The sequence below is a fragment of the Salmo trutta genome, chromosome 6 (assembly GCF_901001165.1).
Source record: "Salmo trutta chromosome 6, fSalTru1.1, whole genome shotgun sequence".
NCBI classification, from domain to species: domain Eukaryota; kingdom Metazoa; phylum Chordata; class Actinopteri; order Salmoniformes; family Salmonidae; genus Salmo; species Salmo trutta.
Window position 1 is genome coordinate 57,075,799 of NC_042962.1, and position 17,994 is coordinate 57,093,792.

At 43.0% G+C, this 17,994-nt stretch overlaps 1 protein-coding gene across 1 annotated transcript; it reads right to left on the reverse strand.

The window, feature by feature from the left end:
* Window positions 1-3,392: 3,392 nt before the first annotated feature.
* On the reverse strand, window positions 3,393-7,901 carry LOC115196401 (motor neuron and pancreas homeobox protein 1). The gene is made up of 3 exons (XM_029757203.1): window positions 6,808-7,901; window positions 4,688-4,845; window positions 3,393-4,129 (listed from the first exon to the last, which is right to left on the reverse strand). Exons 1-3 carry the CDS (start codon window positions 7,313-7,315, stop codon window positions 3,743-3,745), a joined length of 1,053 nt encoding a protein of 350 aa, XP_029613063.1. The 5' UTR covers window positions 7,316-7,901; the 3' UTR covers window positions 3,393-3,742.
* Window positions 7,902-17,994: the final 10,093 nt, after the last annotated feature.

A 17,994-nucleotide genomic window follows, 5' to 3' on the forward strand; every position in this document is an offset into this window, starting at 1 on the left:
CACACACAGACATGCATGTACACACACACACATACACACACACTTACACACACACACATACATACACACACAAACACACACACAATGAGGCGATTGCATTATTGGTATAGAAAAAGTATAGGGGCCGTCAGCAATTCTGTCAGACCAGGCTGTTGAGAAACCACTATTGACAGCGTTATCACCAGTGGATGGAATTTACACCAATCATTTTTTATCAGTATGACAGGTGAGTTCAGATTAAATTAGAATTGAGAAACTGAATCAATGATCTCTATATTTCGCTCAGCCTGCTTATCAATTTACTATGATTTTAGTTGTGTTTGTCAGACGGCCCTGTATCATAAAACAGGCCGAATGGCATTAGTCACACATCTAAATTAACTCTTATTGATTGATATGATTTTTCATCAGCCAAATTAAATGCTGCATTGAGGGAGTAGTGGTTAGGTCTGAGACATAGTGCTTTAAGGCCTATAAGCACTGTTTACTCTACAGTGAACTGCTTTTGAGACCCTGATTGTGAGCCACAAGGAGTAGGATGAAGTCACTAGACACTAAATCCTATCCACCACACTGTCAAACACATTCAAAATCTTAGACACTAAATTCAAACCACCACACTGTCAAACACATTCAAAATCTTAGACACTAAATTCAATCCACCACACTGTCAAACACATTCAAAATCTTAGACACTAAATTCAATCCACCACACTGTCAAACACATTCGAAATCTTAGACACTAAATTCAAACCACCACACTGTCAAACACATTCAAAATCTTAGACACTAAATTCAATCCACCACACTGTCAAACACATTCAAAATCTTAGACACTAAATTCAATCCACCACACTGTCAAACACATTCGAAATCTTAGACACGAAATTCAATCCACCACACTGTCAAACACATTCAAAATCTTAGACCCTAAATTCAATCCACCACACTGTCAAACACATTCAAAATCTTAGACCCTAAATTCAATCCACCACACTGTCAAACACATGCAAAACCTTGGACACTAAATCCAATCCACTACATTGTCAAACACATTCAATAACTCCAATCATTGTCTTCCACCTTGTTCCATAACTATCTATTACTGCATTTGTCCGGCTCTCAGTTTCTGAGCACCCAGCCCTCTCCAAACAGAAAATAACCCTTAAACTTATCTAGGACTAGTGCCCCTTGATCCCATACTGCCCTCCACCTCCACCAAAATTAAAACTAAACTGACTCCAGACCTGTAGCTGTGCACAAAGGCCCCTTTCCGTCTCAAGTTCATGTAGCAGAACCATCCCGGCTTCGTTTCACGAGACAGGCCAGCGTCTTGCCCGGCCAGTTAAAAATGCATTTAATCACTATATAAGCATGATGTTGTGGGTCGGGGCCTGCCGGCGGGCTGGGCGGGCTGGGCGGGAGGAGACGAGTTATGCCGTGTGTGTCCTCTAGTCCGGTTTTTAATCACCACCCGTACTTTGGACGGCCAATAAAAACGGCCCGTTTCGGTCAGACACACATCATCTTCTGTTTCTTCTTGCAAATTAAAATGTAGCCTGGGTGACATCACCATCAGGCGCTGATTACTTTGTGTGCGCCCCAAATGGCACCCTATTCCCTATATAGTGCACTACCAGATCCCTAAAAAGTAGTGCACTTTATAGGTAATAGGGAGCCATTTGGAACATAAGCCTTTACCTCTCCTTCATTAACTTAATTATTTGACTATCAGTAAAACCCGCCTGAGTAATTCATATTTGAAAGCCCCAGGGTTGTAAATTAAAGGGTCTCTGCTGGTTTAATATGCAGTGTTGGATTCTCTTCCTTTCTCTTTGCCATCTTGCCATCTGTTATCTGTGACAACAAGGTGGCTGAAATAGACAGGAAACAAGGGAAGGATGTGTGATACAGCAAAAAAAGTGTGTTCATTTGAGAGATTTTCCATTAAGTGGGATTGGAAGTAGAAATTTGGCCAATATGTCTATTTTAGCTGGATTTATAGTTGGACCTCACTACCCTGTTGTTACCATCCCTCTGTGGTTGCAGAAGACTCACAAGGTCATTATGAAGGCTCCACACACTAATAACTTTCTTAAAGAAATGCTCAGCTTTGCCTGCTCAATGTGTTTGTGTAACTCCCTCTCATTGCTCTCCACTAAACCCACTTTTAAAATCCTTTAGATTACTTATAGATGTTCTAAATGTTCTCCACAAATCAATCCCTCATTTTCATGAGTTAACTTTGCATAAATCCTACATAACTCAAGTTATTTGAACAATTTTCATTTCTGTTTTTTTATTTCACGCAGTTGACATCAACACAGACCAGTTTCAAATAAACACATTCACTTTTTCCCTGACATTTACCTGTCAATTCAAATAAATTAGATACATTTAAATGTGGTTAAATAACAACAATAAACAAAAAACAACAATAACAACAGAAATCTGAATTTACATGACAACAATGTTCAATTGCACACACAAGATAGAGTATATGAGACATCATAGAAAGTCTGTAAATCCAAGATGTCTGACATTCATGGGGGCACATTCACAACACTTTGCAACACTTTCCCCTTCGTTTTCAGCTAATGCAAACTGCTCAGGGTTTGTTCACTCCTGTCAGTGTAAGTTACAGTTTGCAACAGTCCAACGGTTCTGAACGTAACTTGGTTGCATCACATCCTTTAGCACTGCTGGTGGGAGGAGCCACATCTGTCAGTCAGCCTGTCGGGGGGCGGAGTTTAGCTGAGATGGATGACAAGGTAATAGAGGTCAGTGGTGTTGCTTCACTGCTGCTACAGTACTTCTCAGTCCAATTGGATGAAAAACACAGGAGTCTTACAGCCGGTGAATGTCCTGTGTAAAAACATTTTTTGGGGGTTGCATGCCATGAAAAAATACAGCAGAGAGAGACAGGGTTCAGCCTTAATTGATGTGATGATGAATATAAAATGCTTTATATTCCCTCATCCTTAGAGATGCGAGTCCAACCTAAAGAACACCTCTACCTTAAACCAGGGGTACCCAAAATTGTTTCACTCGGGGCCCCCTTCCAGCATTGGGGAACATCCCACCCCCCCCCCCCCCCCCCCCCGCACGCGCAGAATGTCTATTTCTATAGGCACAAGCACTGTTCATGACACAAACTGTTCACATCCTTCTTGTTGGTGGAGAGAATTTTGCAGGTTTAAAGCTTATTTCCTGCAATTCTGTACATTTTGCCATGCCTAATGTGTATTCATGTGATATTTGAGTGACAAAAAAATGACTCCAACATCTATGAGCTGAAAAACATATAAATAAACTTTAGCTGACATGGGCTAGTGGAGCTGGACATTTCTAACAAGTTATAAATAGCTCTCTAAGGTATGTAATGACTAACATGACAAGAGGAACTGATGATGCACTACCTAATATAGAAATGACACCTTGTGCATTCTACTATTACAACTTTCAAGAATATGTTTAAAGCCGGATTGAGTTCCTTTAAAAAAAAAAATTGGGGGGGGGGGGCGACCCACAGTTTGGAAACCACTGCCTTAAACAACTCCGTCAGGGTCACAGAAACATTACATTGCGTTAAGCATTATGTACACAAAAAACACTGTCATAGGCTTTTGAAATGGCACATCCATTTTTTTCTCTTTTTACACTGAAGACACCCACTTTCCCAGAGCCAGTGTCAAGCAGCAGTGTCTCTGGCAATTTCCTTTCTGGGTGTGTCTTTGTCTTTTCACAACCCTGCGCCTATCTTCCTGTCCCCCCCTGGCACCCCCACTAAGTCGTCCTCAGAGAAGGGACTGTGGGGATTGTAACCAAGCTCCGCTGTGAGCTTCAGAAAGTCTGTTGAACGCTGCAACCCCACAGCGCCACCCATGGTAACAGCAAACTCGTGTGGCGCCTCCTCCTCTTCCTCCTCTTCCTCCTCTGCTTCTTCTAGGTCTAGCTCTCCCTCGTCATCTTGAGTGGAAGCTCGTCTATTCTCAGCTGGTTTGCCATTGGTCGGTTTTCCCCCGGTGCGTAGTCGCTCCGCCTCAGACTGGGCAGACGCAGATGCCTGCTCCTTGGCCTTGCGGCTGCGCTTCCACTTCATCCGCCGGTTCTGGAACCAGATCTTCACCTGTGGAGAGACAGAACGCAGGCCTGTCAGCCACTAACGCAGGAGTAGAGGTCTCTCACTGGCAGTTTCTATCTCTCTGTCCCCACACTCAGTTTAGTACATTTGGGCTGCCATTTTATTTCTACTAAACCGGGCTGAAATGTCCAAAACAACCGTTACTCACTTGCAGAAAGATTTATCTAAGAAGTCATTCCTAAATGTGCTGAATATGTTCGAACACAGAGGAGTTGATCTTTTAAATCAACATGTCAACTGCTTCATTAGGGGGTGGTATTTGGGACTAGATGAGGCAGGTGAAACAAGTGAACTGTAATATATTAGCTAAATAAGGAACTAGCGGCCTGATTGCTGCTGTCTGACGTCACATTACTCTCCAGTGACTAATGGAGCATGCCATAGCAGACAGTTTACCTCAAGGACAAACACACCAGGGATCATTTGTACAGGTTCTTCACAGAGGAACATAGGATAAGAGGCCAACGCTGGAATAGCCTGCCAGGTGGAATCCACACACATATATACACAGACACACATAAAATGACACCTTTTCTCTCTCACCTGTGTTTCGGTCAGCATGAGAGAGGTGGCCACCTCAAAGCGTTTGGGTCTGGACAGGTACTTGTTGAGTTTAAATTGGTTCTCCAGCTCAAGGAGCTGCTGACTGGTGAAAGCCGTCCGGGGCCTACGACACTTCCCCAGGAGTCCTGCCTGGGGTGCTGAGAGAGAGAGAGAGAGACAGAGAGAGACAGAGAGAGACAGAGAGAGACAGAGAGAGAGAGAGAGAGAGACAGAGAGACAGAGAGACAGAGAGACAGAGAGACAGAGAGACAGAGAGAGAGAGAGAGAGACAGAGAGAGAGAGACAGAGAGAGAGAGAGACAGAGAGACAGAGAGACAGAGAGAGAGAGAGAGAGAGAGAGAGAGAGAGAGTACAATATTCTTCATTGTGGATCATTTTCAGTGAACAAGTGGGTAAAAAGCGACAATTACTCTGGCCTAATCAATAGCTTAATTCTCCCCAACTATATTCTTCCCAAATGTAATGAGGTGTCTAGGCTACTAAGCCTGTGTTCTGGTCAATTCAAGCTATTGGACAACACATGTGAGTAGATTTAATATCAGACTGTTTCAATGGTCTTATTTCAGCAATACCAAGGACATAGGAAGTCCAATATAATGTTGAGGGAGGAACACACACACACACATGCCCGCACTCTCTCGCCATCATTAACTATAATAGCTTTACTCCAGTTTATTGTTGACGAGAGGACACGGCAGAAGCTGGGCGCGAGGGCCATAAAAAGCGCGAGCACCATTAACTTAATGAAAATTCGATGAAGCTTTAGTGATTTTATTGGTGAACTAGCAGAATGTTTTAGGTGTTTGTTTATAGTTTGCTCCTCAGTACAAAGACAATGTTCATCGAGTTGACGTTTATAGCGAAATGAAAAGGCCAAAAATAAAAACATGATATTACAGTTAGCAGTAAATCGATCGAAGACTATTCATGAGACTACACTTAAACAATATTTAGGCCTATACCTCTAAATGATATTTAAATAGCCTTTATTTTTCAGACATTGTGTATTAATGACTGAACAGAGAACAAAACCTTTCTACCATTGAGATTGAATGTGCACTATTATTCGTTCAGAAAGCAGTTAAAAATATGTGTTTAAATATTGCTCTAAAGGTGGATTAATATAAGCCTATAGCATGATATAATACACATTAAAATATTACAATTCTATGATAATATATTGTATGTAGCCCTATTGTGCGTGCTCTTATATTGAAATAAAAATGGTTTGAAACAGATCTTGCCTGATTGGTAAAAATGTTAGCAATAGTTAGAAATAATATGAATACAATTAGTAACACAATATTATTATAATAAATACATAATAACACGTATTATTAACCAATAACCTACGTATTAAATGTTTTCATTATTTACAAATTGAAATGTATGAATATTGTTATTATTGTTGTTGTTGATGTTATTCTTCAGATAATTATTATTTTTTATTTTTGTTGTAAAATGTGTTATGAGAGATGTGATAATATATTGAGTTTTGTTATCAATACTGATATCAAATACGTTTAAGTTTTGCACACCTAGCTAAAGTTAATTGCAACATTTAGCCTAATCTTAGAACATATATTTGATTATGGTTAGAACATTTGCCGTGTGTGTGTGTGTGTGTGTGTGTGTGTGTGTGTGTGTGTGTACCTGTATTTGCTTTTTCTCACCTTTGGATTACATGCAATGAGGAACAATAAGTGATTTTACGACACCTCTAGGCGGTTGGGTTCAATGCTTTGGAAGTGGTTGTTAAGTGATCAAACGATCCCTTCCCTACCAATAAACCTCCGGTATCTGGGCGTAAATTAATTTCTGCTTGATACCCGCCACACCTATTTGAAAAACATGATTGATTACAGCAATTAGGCTTCGCTTTGCATCTGCTTGGCTATATTAATTCTATTGCCTATGTGTTCTGAGCAAGTACAAAAACACATCACCAACAGAGAGTTCAACTCCATTTAGAACCCCGATTTTAAAAGAAACCCCACAGGCCTAGCGCATCTTTTAAAGATGTTTCGTTTGTTGATATATTTGTAAAAGCGTAAAGCCTATTGGCTGTGCTGCCCAGCCCACAGGTGTACTATACTTACAACTGTAGTCTGGAAGACGTGGTATCATCATTCCAGCCCGGATCCAGTGCTCCAGCGGGAGAGACCCTGCCATGGCAGCCGCCTTCAGGTGGTCTGGGTACGACTGGGTAAGGTGTGTGAAGCCGGAGTAGGCGAAGGCAGGGTGCTGGCCACCCAAAGCCGATATTGGGTACATAGGGGCAGGGTACATTTGGGGAAGCGAGGCGAGTCCTGTGTGAGGGAGGTTCAGCAGTCCCGGTTTGGGGATTATCCCGGTTTGAAGATGGATGGGCGTCCTGCGCGGGGACGGGGTGTCCGCTCGCCGACAGGACACGGGGCTGCCCGCAGGGCTGTCGCTGCTCAGACCTGGGGAGAGGTCTCGGTTCCCCCGGTGAGTCTCGTCGGCCAGCAGAGCATCGATTCGAAAATTATTCGATTTCTCCATTCCGACTCTCATCAGGAAAACTGCCGCGAGCTGCTCAAAGGTCAGACCTGCCAATGTACACTTGTTCTGTGCGTCAGAGCGCATACAGCTCCAACTCCAATCTTCTGATTTAAATGTTTCACTTTTGATAAAAGTCACTCTGAGGATGCCAGTGCAACCCTCTCGTAACCAAAATAAGTCAGAGCAATGATAAATACAATTGAGACAAGGTACTTTTAGTATGCGTTTCGATAGCAGGCTCCTTAGCTTAGCTCACCCCCTCGCTATCACCTATCTGTAACAGTTTTGGTACAATATTCTCTGAACAACCCTGAAGAGCTTAAATTATTAGCAAATAAAATGATACATCAAAATACTAAATTGCAACGCTTTCCGAGTGTCCATTTGGTTTCTGTAGTCCTCTATCCGCGCATTCACATCACATGTGATGACTAACAGCCGGGTCTTGGTGTTTAATAGCAACTTAACCAACTAAAGCAAGTGTTTCACTCCTTCAGACGCCGTCTCCCCACCCCTGTGGCTGTCTGAGCTGTGATTGGCTAATGCAGGTACTCCAGGGGTGAGTTTAGTCGACCGTTTTCTAATTAACTAATTACTCTCTCATTTCCACGCGACTCAAGAACCCTCTGAACGCGCCTCACACGTCTCCTGCGTGAGAAATGTCCAACCTCTTTCCCTCTGTCTGTCAGCAACACTTTCTGCTGTGTTTAATTGTGACGTGAGACTGTGAGAGCTGGTAGCAATATTACCTTTTCTACTGTATGTGTTGTTGCCTTATGAACGCGCCTGAATCAGATAACAAGATACAAGTGGTCTAGGCTATAATAGAACAAATACTGTAATAGTTATTACATAGCTATTAGTACAAATTGATACAATATTTATAATAATGATGATAATTATTTAAACATAAGTTACCACATTGTGATTATAATAATAACAATGATGATGAAAATAATAAATCTATGTTACAGATTTGTACTTTTTGCACATTTGGATCTCAAGCCATATTTTGGACATCTATTTATAGCCTAAATCAAATAAATCCTGCTATCATTATTTGTTCTGCGTGTCTATTCAGAGGAAATATTGGCAAGTGATTTATATTTTAATTAGTACAATATTAACGATTTGCTTATTTTAAAACCCAGGGGTTTCTCCAGGTTGAAATACTAATGTAATTCATTTTTATGAGCTAGAATTATACATCAACCGTAAAAGAGTGCATTAATAAAGCTGATTTAGCATAGAATAGCTAGGTCACCCTCCAGGTGTCGTATCTTCCACGTCCAAGACTCATTTCTATTCATCTATGTAATTAGGCCTATTTACATAGGCCCCCAGCATATCGGTAATCATGTAAAAACATAATAAATGATAGAAATCAGAAAAACAACATGATTTAAATAATAATTTGTCAGTTATTAGTCTGTCATATTCCTAGTTAGGCTTTGCAACTCGTTTTAAATCCGCACCGTTAGTTTTAGACGTGAAATAGGCTTATATTGGTATGTGTCCTAAGGTTTTAAGATATTTGCAGAAATAAGAAGTAGAATAACAATCGCTTTGCTCTCTATATGTTCGCATGTGGTGCAACAACACTGCATCCTGCCTCCCCGCTCCGGTCAGTGAACTATGGGGAATCTCCCTGTTGTCTCCCACCTTTAACAACCGCAATCTGCATGATCTGACTGAACCCTGAGGAGGAATGCGCGCAGGTGTGTGAAGGAAGCAGACATGGTCCTACTGTAGGTGGTCCTCACCTCAGGTCATGTGAACACTGTTGGGCCGTAAGCACTTCAAAAAATAACACATATCCCGTTTCTAACAGGTCAAGCAGGTGACGCAGACTACGTCGTCGTCATGGCATTAACTCCTGAGATACTATTGTAATTACTACCCCCAGACCAAATGTACCACTAGTCCAACAATCACTAGCAACTGTTATAAGGTCCTAAGTGATAGTTATTTTGACATTTTTATGAAATAAACATATAAAGCCCACTTGCTCATAGTTGTGTCACACTGGCCTATAGGTTACTGAACATGATACATTATTTGATCAACTCATATGTATTTATCCATGACGCTCCACTCAGCAACAACCTTTGAAAAACATAGTTTAAAGTATAGGCCTAAAAATGCCATGGTAACCTATACACAACACATCTTCGATTTGCATTTTAATAACCGTGAATGAATAATAAAATGAAAGTAATTTCATATTCGTTATTTAAAGCAGTAATATTTGCAAAATATTTTGTACTATTAACCTAAGCCTGTGCATTTATTCTTGCAATACGTTTTTTGAAGAAACTGGTAGATTTGAATAAAAACAGACTTAAGTTATGTTGTGAGAACAGGCACACATTATTTTGATTAGATCATTTACTTTCAAATGATCAGAACAATTTTATCCAGGAATCTTTCAAGGATACAAAACATCATCCACAAATCACTTTTTGTGATTTATTTAGCCTAATTGTGAAAAGGTTGACAATAGAAAATAAATCCTAGAGGGATTTTTGTATTTTTATAATAACTGTCAAAGACTTATAATGAATATTCCAATATTATAAAATATTAGCTTAAGTAATCAGAAGTAGGCAATAGCACTACAATGTTGAATAATCAAATAGTGAATGAGCCCCACGAATTGCAATAGTGGACTAGGCCCATAAAATCCAAGGGGCACGCGGCCTAATCCGAAAGGCTCTAAATTATATCTCAAGAAATTGAAATCAGGCCTAGGAAGATGCATACAACGCTTATATTGTCACCTCTCCCCGCTGTAGACCGTCGCTCACAGCGAGGTGGTGTATGTGGTTATTGTTGTTGCGTCTGACCCCTAGAAGATTGAAGCAGTGATACTCCTCCCCCACCAACCCTCTCTGCTCCCTATCACCCAGAATGCCGCCTGTCGCCAGGTCTGATATAGAGCTAATTTGCTCCAGGGAAATCAGCCGCCGCCGCGCGAGTGCTTTCTGCCTATTCCTCCCAACCTCTTCCCCTCGCGCCTCGTTTCTTTGCTTTTATGATTTTAAAGTAATTTAAATAGCCCGGCCGCGGGTAAATCCGTCATCCGCACCCCGTGTCTGAGGTGCACAAATTAAATTGAATCAATGATCGAAATGGCACCGCTGCCCCCGATGTCAGGTCCCTAGGTTTGAACACTTAGCAACGCGCTGCTTCTACGGTGGCACGCACCCTACCGCGCATCCACCACCCATCCACCTTCAAACAACACAGGAGAACAAACATTCACATCATCACCGCTCGTCCCTCAGTAGCAAAATCCTTCCTGCTGCTGTTGCATCCGATGGAACTCTGTCTCAGCCGCTGCCGTAGACTCACTGGGCCGAATCCTACCCTGACATCTGTGTGCGTAAAATGACATTTACACGAAATTAAGAGTTATGCACACAATCTCAAATTAAGATTTGCTCTGTGTTTGTTTTGTGTCAACATTGTCAGCAGGTATAAAGGCCATAGAAACTGTATAGGACTATTTCAGTACCTTTAGCCTGCCCTCTTGGTTAGATGTATCTCCTAACAGCACAGGGGTGTCTGAATAGTTTTTAATGAGAAGCCCAGAGTGTCCTGCTGGCCATGTAGGGCTAGATGGACCCACAAACACACCCTGGCATGCCTGCTCACAAAGACAGGAGTACTTGCAGAGCTGCTCTTGTCTTGAACACACCACACACACGTAACGCACACGAATACACACACACACCACACGCACACGCACACCACACCACATGCACACCACACCACATACACACACACACACACACACACACACCCTGCAAGTCCCCACAGGCAGGTGCTTGAGTCGTTCTGAGAGAGCGGGCCACATTGCACTACAAAGTCAAAGTTGATCCGTTAATTAATTAGATCTCTGGCCTTAAAGGTTAGTGCCGGCGGAGTTTAGGAAACATTAAAGAGCTTATCGTCATTACAGGCATATTTTTCAATCATTACCACGGCCCTGGGCTGTGATCTACATGACAGGAGCCATGAAGGTTGGGGTTTGTTCTCATGCCATGTGTTCCCTGTGTGATCTAGACCAGGGTTCAATTAGTATTCAAAATCATTTACAATACATCTCCGCTTCATTAAGCTTACCTGGTGCAATGGAACCAATAGAATAGTCCCAAAAGTGCACATCTGCATCACCTGGCACTCCAGGCGCAGTAAAACAAACGTTTAAAGTATTTGAAAAGATTTTGAGTAGTGTTTGAACGCAGGTCTGCAGTGATCTGCCGTCCCAGTCAGTCAGCAGTTTATTGACTCTCTCTGGGTTACTGGTCCTCAGGGTTTGTTCAACCTGCTGATAAGGACCTGCATGTCTGATCTCGCAGAGGTGCATTCACCAGCAAAATCAGTCAAAAAAAGTAAAGCGCACACACACACACACACACACACCTGTTGACTGATAATGTTCCTGGAATGCACATATATAAATTGAGCCACCCTCACTTTAGGCAGTTACTTATTTCTATAAACAGTCGCTTATTTCTATAAAACAGTCGCTTATTTCTTTAAAACAGTCGCTTATTTCTATAAAACACTTGCTTATTTCTATAAAAGAGTCACTTATTTCTACGAAACAACATGTGAATCGCCTCCTTCAGAATATTTATCCTTGTAACGATCGTCGTGCAGGAAGGAAGAAGTGGACCAAGGCGCAGCTGGGAGCGAACACATGTTTATTCAACACACTGGAAATAAACATGTACACAAAACTCAAGAAAAATGTCGATACGTTACGTGCTCAAAACAAAGAGACAACAACCCACAAACATCGTGGGGGAAAAGGAACTTAAATGTGATTCCCAATCAGACATAACTAGCGACAGCTGTCTGATTGGAAATCACCCCCGAGCCCAACATAGAAATAAACCACAAAGAAAGGCTATAACAAAACATAGAAAATAAACCATAGAAATGCCACACCCTGACCAAAATAGCAGAGTTCACCTGGTCAGGGCGTGACAATCCTCCTGAACTTGAGACTCTGTGATAACATTCTGGATACAGGACATGTTGCTTCACACACACAGTTTTTGGTTACTCTGAGAGGAATCACTGCCAAGAGCAGGTCAGACACAATGCTAAACACAATTTGATCACCCTGTTGATGAAGGACATTTCCAGGAAATACAAACTTGAAGTGTATTCAAGGTTTAAAAAGGCTTCTAAGGTGTGTAATTTCCACTTAAAAATGTCAGACTTGATATGCCCTAACTAAAACATTTATCAAGCCCTACAAAAATGTCTATTAATTATAATCCAAAGAATAATTATATTTTCCTGCTGTGAGAAAATCCTCAAATTAAGATCCTATATATGTATTGGCAAACTATGTGTAAAACTATAATACTACTGTACGATAGCTATAATACAACTGTCCCCCTGATACCTTTGGTGCCAACATAGAGTAGATGTACGTCTATGGTTGTCTGGCCAACATGACGACTGTCTCTAAGTCTGATCCATCATTTCAGGTTTCCTTTCCTTGAATCCTCTGATGTTTTCAATAGGAAGTAAGTGAAGGGCGTGAGGAGAGGACACGAGGATTCAAGGAAATACAATTGACATTCCACCAAAGATCCACAGACAAGTTACGCCACCTGGACACTGTGTGAACTCCCAGCTCTTCCTGTACTCACGTCTCAGCCTGGCAACCCTGGTTCTGATAAATGGTTTGGGTTCAACAATGGTCTTTTTATGAAGTGAAAATCAGCTCTCTATCTCTTTCCTAATTAGACTAATTCCCACACTGTTAGGGCTGCTCGATAAATCACCCTGCTCTCCGCCAGACCTTGAGACCCTAATTAATGTCGTCTCATTAAGGAGATAACGGTAATTTATTAGAGTTTTTTTCTCTTCCCGCTCTCTCTCTCTCCCTTTTTTCTTCTGTAATTTATTAACTAATATTGAGCTTTGCTTTATGATATGCACACTGGACATGGGAATGTCTCTGTCTATCTATCTCTGTCTCCCTCTCTTCTCTCTCTCTTTTCTCTCTCTTCTCCCTCTCTTCTCTCTCTCTTCTCCCTCTCTTCTCTCTCTCTTCTCTCTCTCTTCTCTCTCTTAGTTAAAGGTGTTGGTGGGTCTTCAGCAGGTGAGTATCAGCATTTTTTGATCTGTGACCACACAAATATTAAACGAGGACAGGCGATAAGGCCTGATTCCCTGCTGTGTCATCACAAAGCACTAGCTAATTAGGAGATTGTTTGCTTGTTACTAAATTGGACAAAAACAGGTTGCCTTAACTGGATGTGAATGAAATGACCAAATAGATAGATGAATCTCAACGAGAGAAAAAACATTACTGGGCCGACTGGAAAACTTGTCGCATCAGCAATTTTTTGTACAAGCTCATCAAATGAAGGTTATTATCACCATGGTAGCTACCTCACATAGTTTCACATCAGCAGTGAAACCAAGGTTGAATATTCAATAAGCTCTCACAGTCTCACGTCAGAATTAGACGCTCGTCCATGTTTCTCAAACGCCAAATTTCGATGTTGTTCCAAACGTCAAATTTCAAAGTGTTTAAGGTTAGACATTAACTCTGAATTTTTAAGGTTAGGGTTAATTTTAGGCATTAACTGAGAATTCTTAAGATTAGGCATTAACTCAGAATGGTTAATGTAAGGGTTAAGGTTTGGTATAGGCTTATAACAAAAATATAAGAAACAAACAGTTTTTTTTTTCTAACTTGCAAACTTTGGAATCAGAGACAGATGCTTACGCCCATCCTCGCCCACAACGCCCTCGCAAAATCCAAACCTACAGCGCTCACTGTTGCCCCTAGTGGCCAGTTTTCACTTCATCTCCCGACGTCCTCAGACATAGACGTACGTTAAATACTGACTTGTATAACAGTGATCTGTCTGGAATATCTCATAATGGGTACTATACATAGCCTGATGGAAAATCTGATAGTAAAATGGTGATTTGTAAAATGGGAACTGGTTGATAACATTTTCCCACAATCGTTACATAGCTGTTTCTCTATCATATCGATTCAGAGAAAGGATATGTTTGCCCCAGACAAACAAACAGTTAAAAAGTTCAGATTCCTTCTAAAAAACGGTCTAATCTACGCCTTGACTGGGACACACTGCTCTGTCCTCTTCCTCTCTCTGTTCCACTCCTCCTTTTCTCTCCTACACTACCTCCCTCTCTCCTACACTACCTCCCTCTCTCCTACACTACCTCCCTCTCTCCTACACGACCTCCCTCTCTCCCACACAACCTCCCTCTCTCCCACACTACCTCCCTCTCTCCCACACTACCTCCCTCTCTCCCACACAACCTCCCTCTCTCCTACACTACCTCCCTCTCTCCTACACTACCTCCCTCTCTCCCACACTGCTGTCCTCTCTCCCACACAACCTCCCTCTCTCCCACACTACCTCCCTCTCTCCCACACTACCGTCCTCTCTCCCACACTACCGTCCTCTCTCCCACACTACCGTCCTCTCTCCCACACGACCTCCCTCTCTCCCACACGACCTCCCTCTCTCCCACACGACCTCCCTCTCTCCCACCCAACCTCCCTCTCTCCTACACTACCTCCCTCTCTCCCACACTACCGTCCTCTCTCCCACACTACCGTCCTCTCTCCCACACAACCTCCCTCTCTCCCACACTACCTCCCTCTCTTCCACACTACCTCCCTCTCTCCCACACTATCTCCCACACAACCTCCCTCTCTCCCATACTACCTCCCTCTCTCCCACACTACCGTCCTCTCTCCCACACAACCTCCTCTCTCCCATACTACCTCCCTCTCTTCCACACTACCTCCCTCTCTCCCACACTATCTCCCACACAACCTCCCTCTCTCCCATACTACCTCCCTCTCTCCCATACTACCTCCCTCTCTCCCACACTACCGTCCTCTCTCCCACACAACCTCCCTCTCTCCCATACTACCTCCCTCTCTCCCACACTACCTCCCTCTCTCCCACACGACCTCCCTCTCTCCCACACGACCTCCCTCCCTTCCACATGACCTCCCTCTCTCCCACATGACCTCCCTCTCTCCCACACTACCTCCCTCTCTCCCACACTACCTCCCTCTCTCCCACATGACCTCCCTCTCTCCCACACTACCTCCCTCTCTCCCACAAGACCTCCCTCTCTCCCACACAACCTCCCTCTCTTCCACACGACCTCCCTCTCTCCCACATGACCTCCCTCTCTCCCACACTACCTCCCTCTCTTCCACACGACCTCCCTCTCTCCCACATGACTTCCCTCTCTCCCACATGACCTCCCTCTCTCCCACACTACCTCCCTCTCTCCCACACGACCTCCCTCTCTCCCACACAACCTCCCTCTCTTCCACACGACCTCCCTCTCTCCCACATGACCTCCCTCTCTCCCACACTACCTCCCTCTCTTCCACACGACCTCCCTCTCTCCCACATGACTTCCCTCTCTCCCACATGACCTCCCTCTCTCCCACACTACCTCCCTCTCTCCCACACTACCTCCCTCTCTCCCACACTACCTCCCTCTCTCCCACATAACCTCCCTCTCTCCCACATGACCTCCCTCTCTCCCACACAACCTCCCTCTCTTCCTCACGACCTCCCTCTCTCCCACATGACCTCCCTCTCTCCCATATCTGCTTCCCTCCTTCCCTTCCTCTAGCCCTCCTTCCTTTTCTCCTGCCGTCCTCTCTCCTGTCTCTCCTGGGATTTTTTCCCAGGTAACAAAAGCTCCTTTGAGCCTATCAGGGCAGCTGGTGATCTTTATGGCCATTTAATGTGTTCTTCCAGCTAACAGTCTGTATTTTACTGCTCCCTATACAAGGGCCCCATTGTGTGCAGCGGCACTGATAGCAGATAAACACTTGTTATCAGGCACAATAAGACATCATTACTTTCACCCTGCTATCTCCCCATCCCTCTCCTCACTGCAGTATCTCACCACTTAGGAGGGATAGAGAGAACCATCAAGCTCTTTGAAGATCTCCGTCGCGGCAACGCCATCTCCTTCACTTGTTCTCTGTTTCATTCTCTCTCTCACACACTCGAGAGGCGCATAAACACTCTCACTCTTTTATTTATTTGATTTATTTAACCTTTATTTAACTAGGCAAATCAGTTAAGAACAAATTCTTATTTACAATGACGGCCTACCAGAAGGCTAAAGGACACCTGCGGAGACGGGGGCTGGGATTTAAAAAAAAAAAAAAAAAAAAATATTGGACAAAACACACATCATGACAAGAGAGACAACACAACACTACATAAAGAGAGACCTAAGACAGCAACACAGCATGTCAGCAACACATGACAACACAGCATGTTAGCAACACAACATGACAACAACATGGTAGCAACACAACATGGCGGCAGCACAACATGGTAGCAGCACAAAACATGGCACAAACGTTATTGGGCACAGACAACAGCACAAAGGGCAAGCAGGTAGAGACAACAATACATCACGCAAAGCAGCCACAACTGTCAGTAAGAGTGTCTATGACTGAGTCTTTGAATGAAGAGATTGAGATTGAGAAAGGGTGCCATCGGGCGGGCCTGGCTACGAGTCAGGCTATGTGCCCACTGCCCACAAAATGAGGTGGAAACCAAACTGTACTTCCTGACCTCCTGCCAACTGTATGACCATCAGAGACACATATTTCCCTCAGATTACACCGACCCACAAAGAATTTGAAAACAAATCCAATCTTGATAAACTTCCATATCTATTAGGTGAAATACCAGTGTTCCATCACAGCAGCAAGATTTGTGACCTGTTGCCACGAGAAAAGGGCAACTAGTGAAGAACAAACACCATGTAAACACAACCTGTTTGTTTATTTCCCCTTTCAACTATTTGCACAGTGTTACAACACTGAATTTACACTCTAAGAAAAAAGGGTTCCAAAAGGGTTACAACCCCCAAAGAAAAACCCTTTTAGGTTCCAGGTTAAAACCCTCTGTGAAAAGGGTTCTACCTGGAACCCAAAAGGGTTCTACCTGGAACCAAAAAGGGTTCCTCAAAGGGTTCTCCTATGGGGACAGCCGAAGAACCCTTTTAAGTTTTAGATAGCTCCTTTTTGTATAGCCAATATTATAGCATTTTAAATATCTTTATTCTTTTAAAACTTTTGGGAGTGTAATGTTCACTGTTAAATTCTCATTGTTTATTTCCCTTGTTTATTTTCCTTTTGTTTCTTGTCTATTTCACTTGCTTTGGCAATGTTAACATATGTTTCCCAGGCCAATAAAGCCCTTCAATTGAGAGAGAGAGAGACCTAAGTCTCAACCTCTGTCAATGATTGAAAATGATTACTGTTAATTAGTTTGACAGAGTATCAGTCTACTGTTGAGTCAGTGACATCAAATAAAACATAGAAGCTATGTCATGATGAAATCTCATTTCTGGGAAGCCTTGGCAGCTGGTTTGCTGGATGGCTACACTGAAGACACACACAAACACACGCACACCACACGCACGCACACGCACAGGGGACAATGAGCCACCCAGACTCTCTATTCTGTTATTGTTTCGTTCACACGTTCCTTCTAAAGACGAGAGCGAATTGAAAACTTCCTCCACAACAAAGGCAATAGAGCTGACCACCAGATGACTTGATGACAGGAGAGATAAAAATATGTCTCAACAATGGAGGGTGTGTGTGTGTGTGTGTGTGTGCGTGCGTGCGTGCGTGCGTGCGTGTGTGTGTGTGTGTGTGTGTGCTCCTGAAACAGAGACACACAGACACC

Excerpts from the sequence above, each read along its gene's own strand:
- LOC115196401 (XM_029757203.1), bottom strand. The coding sequence starts at position 7,315 with ATGCGCTCTGACGCACAGAACAAGTGTACATTGGCAGGTCTGACCTTT. Across the intron at positions 4,846-6,807 it reads ACGTCTTCCAGACTACAGTT|CACCCCAGGCAGGACTCCTG; the intron begins GTAAGTATAGTA and ends TCTCTCTCTCAG. Across the intron at positions 4,130-4,687 it reads TCATGCTGACCGAAACACAG|GTGAAGATCTGGTTCCAGAA; the intron begins GTGAGAGAGAAA and ends GTCTCTCCACAG.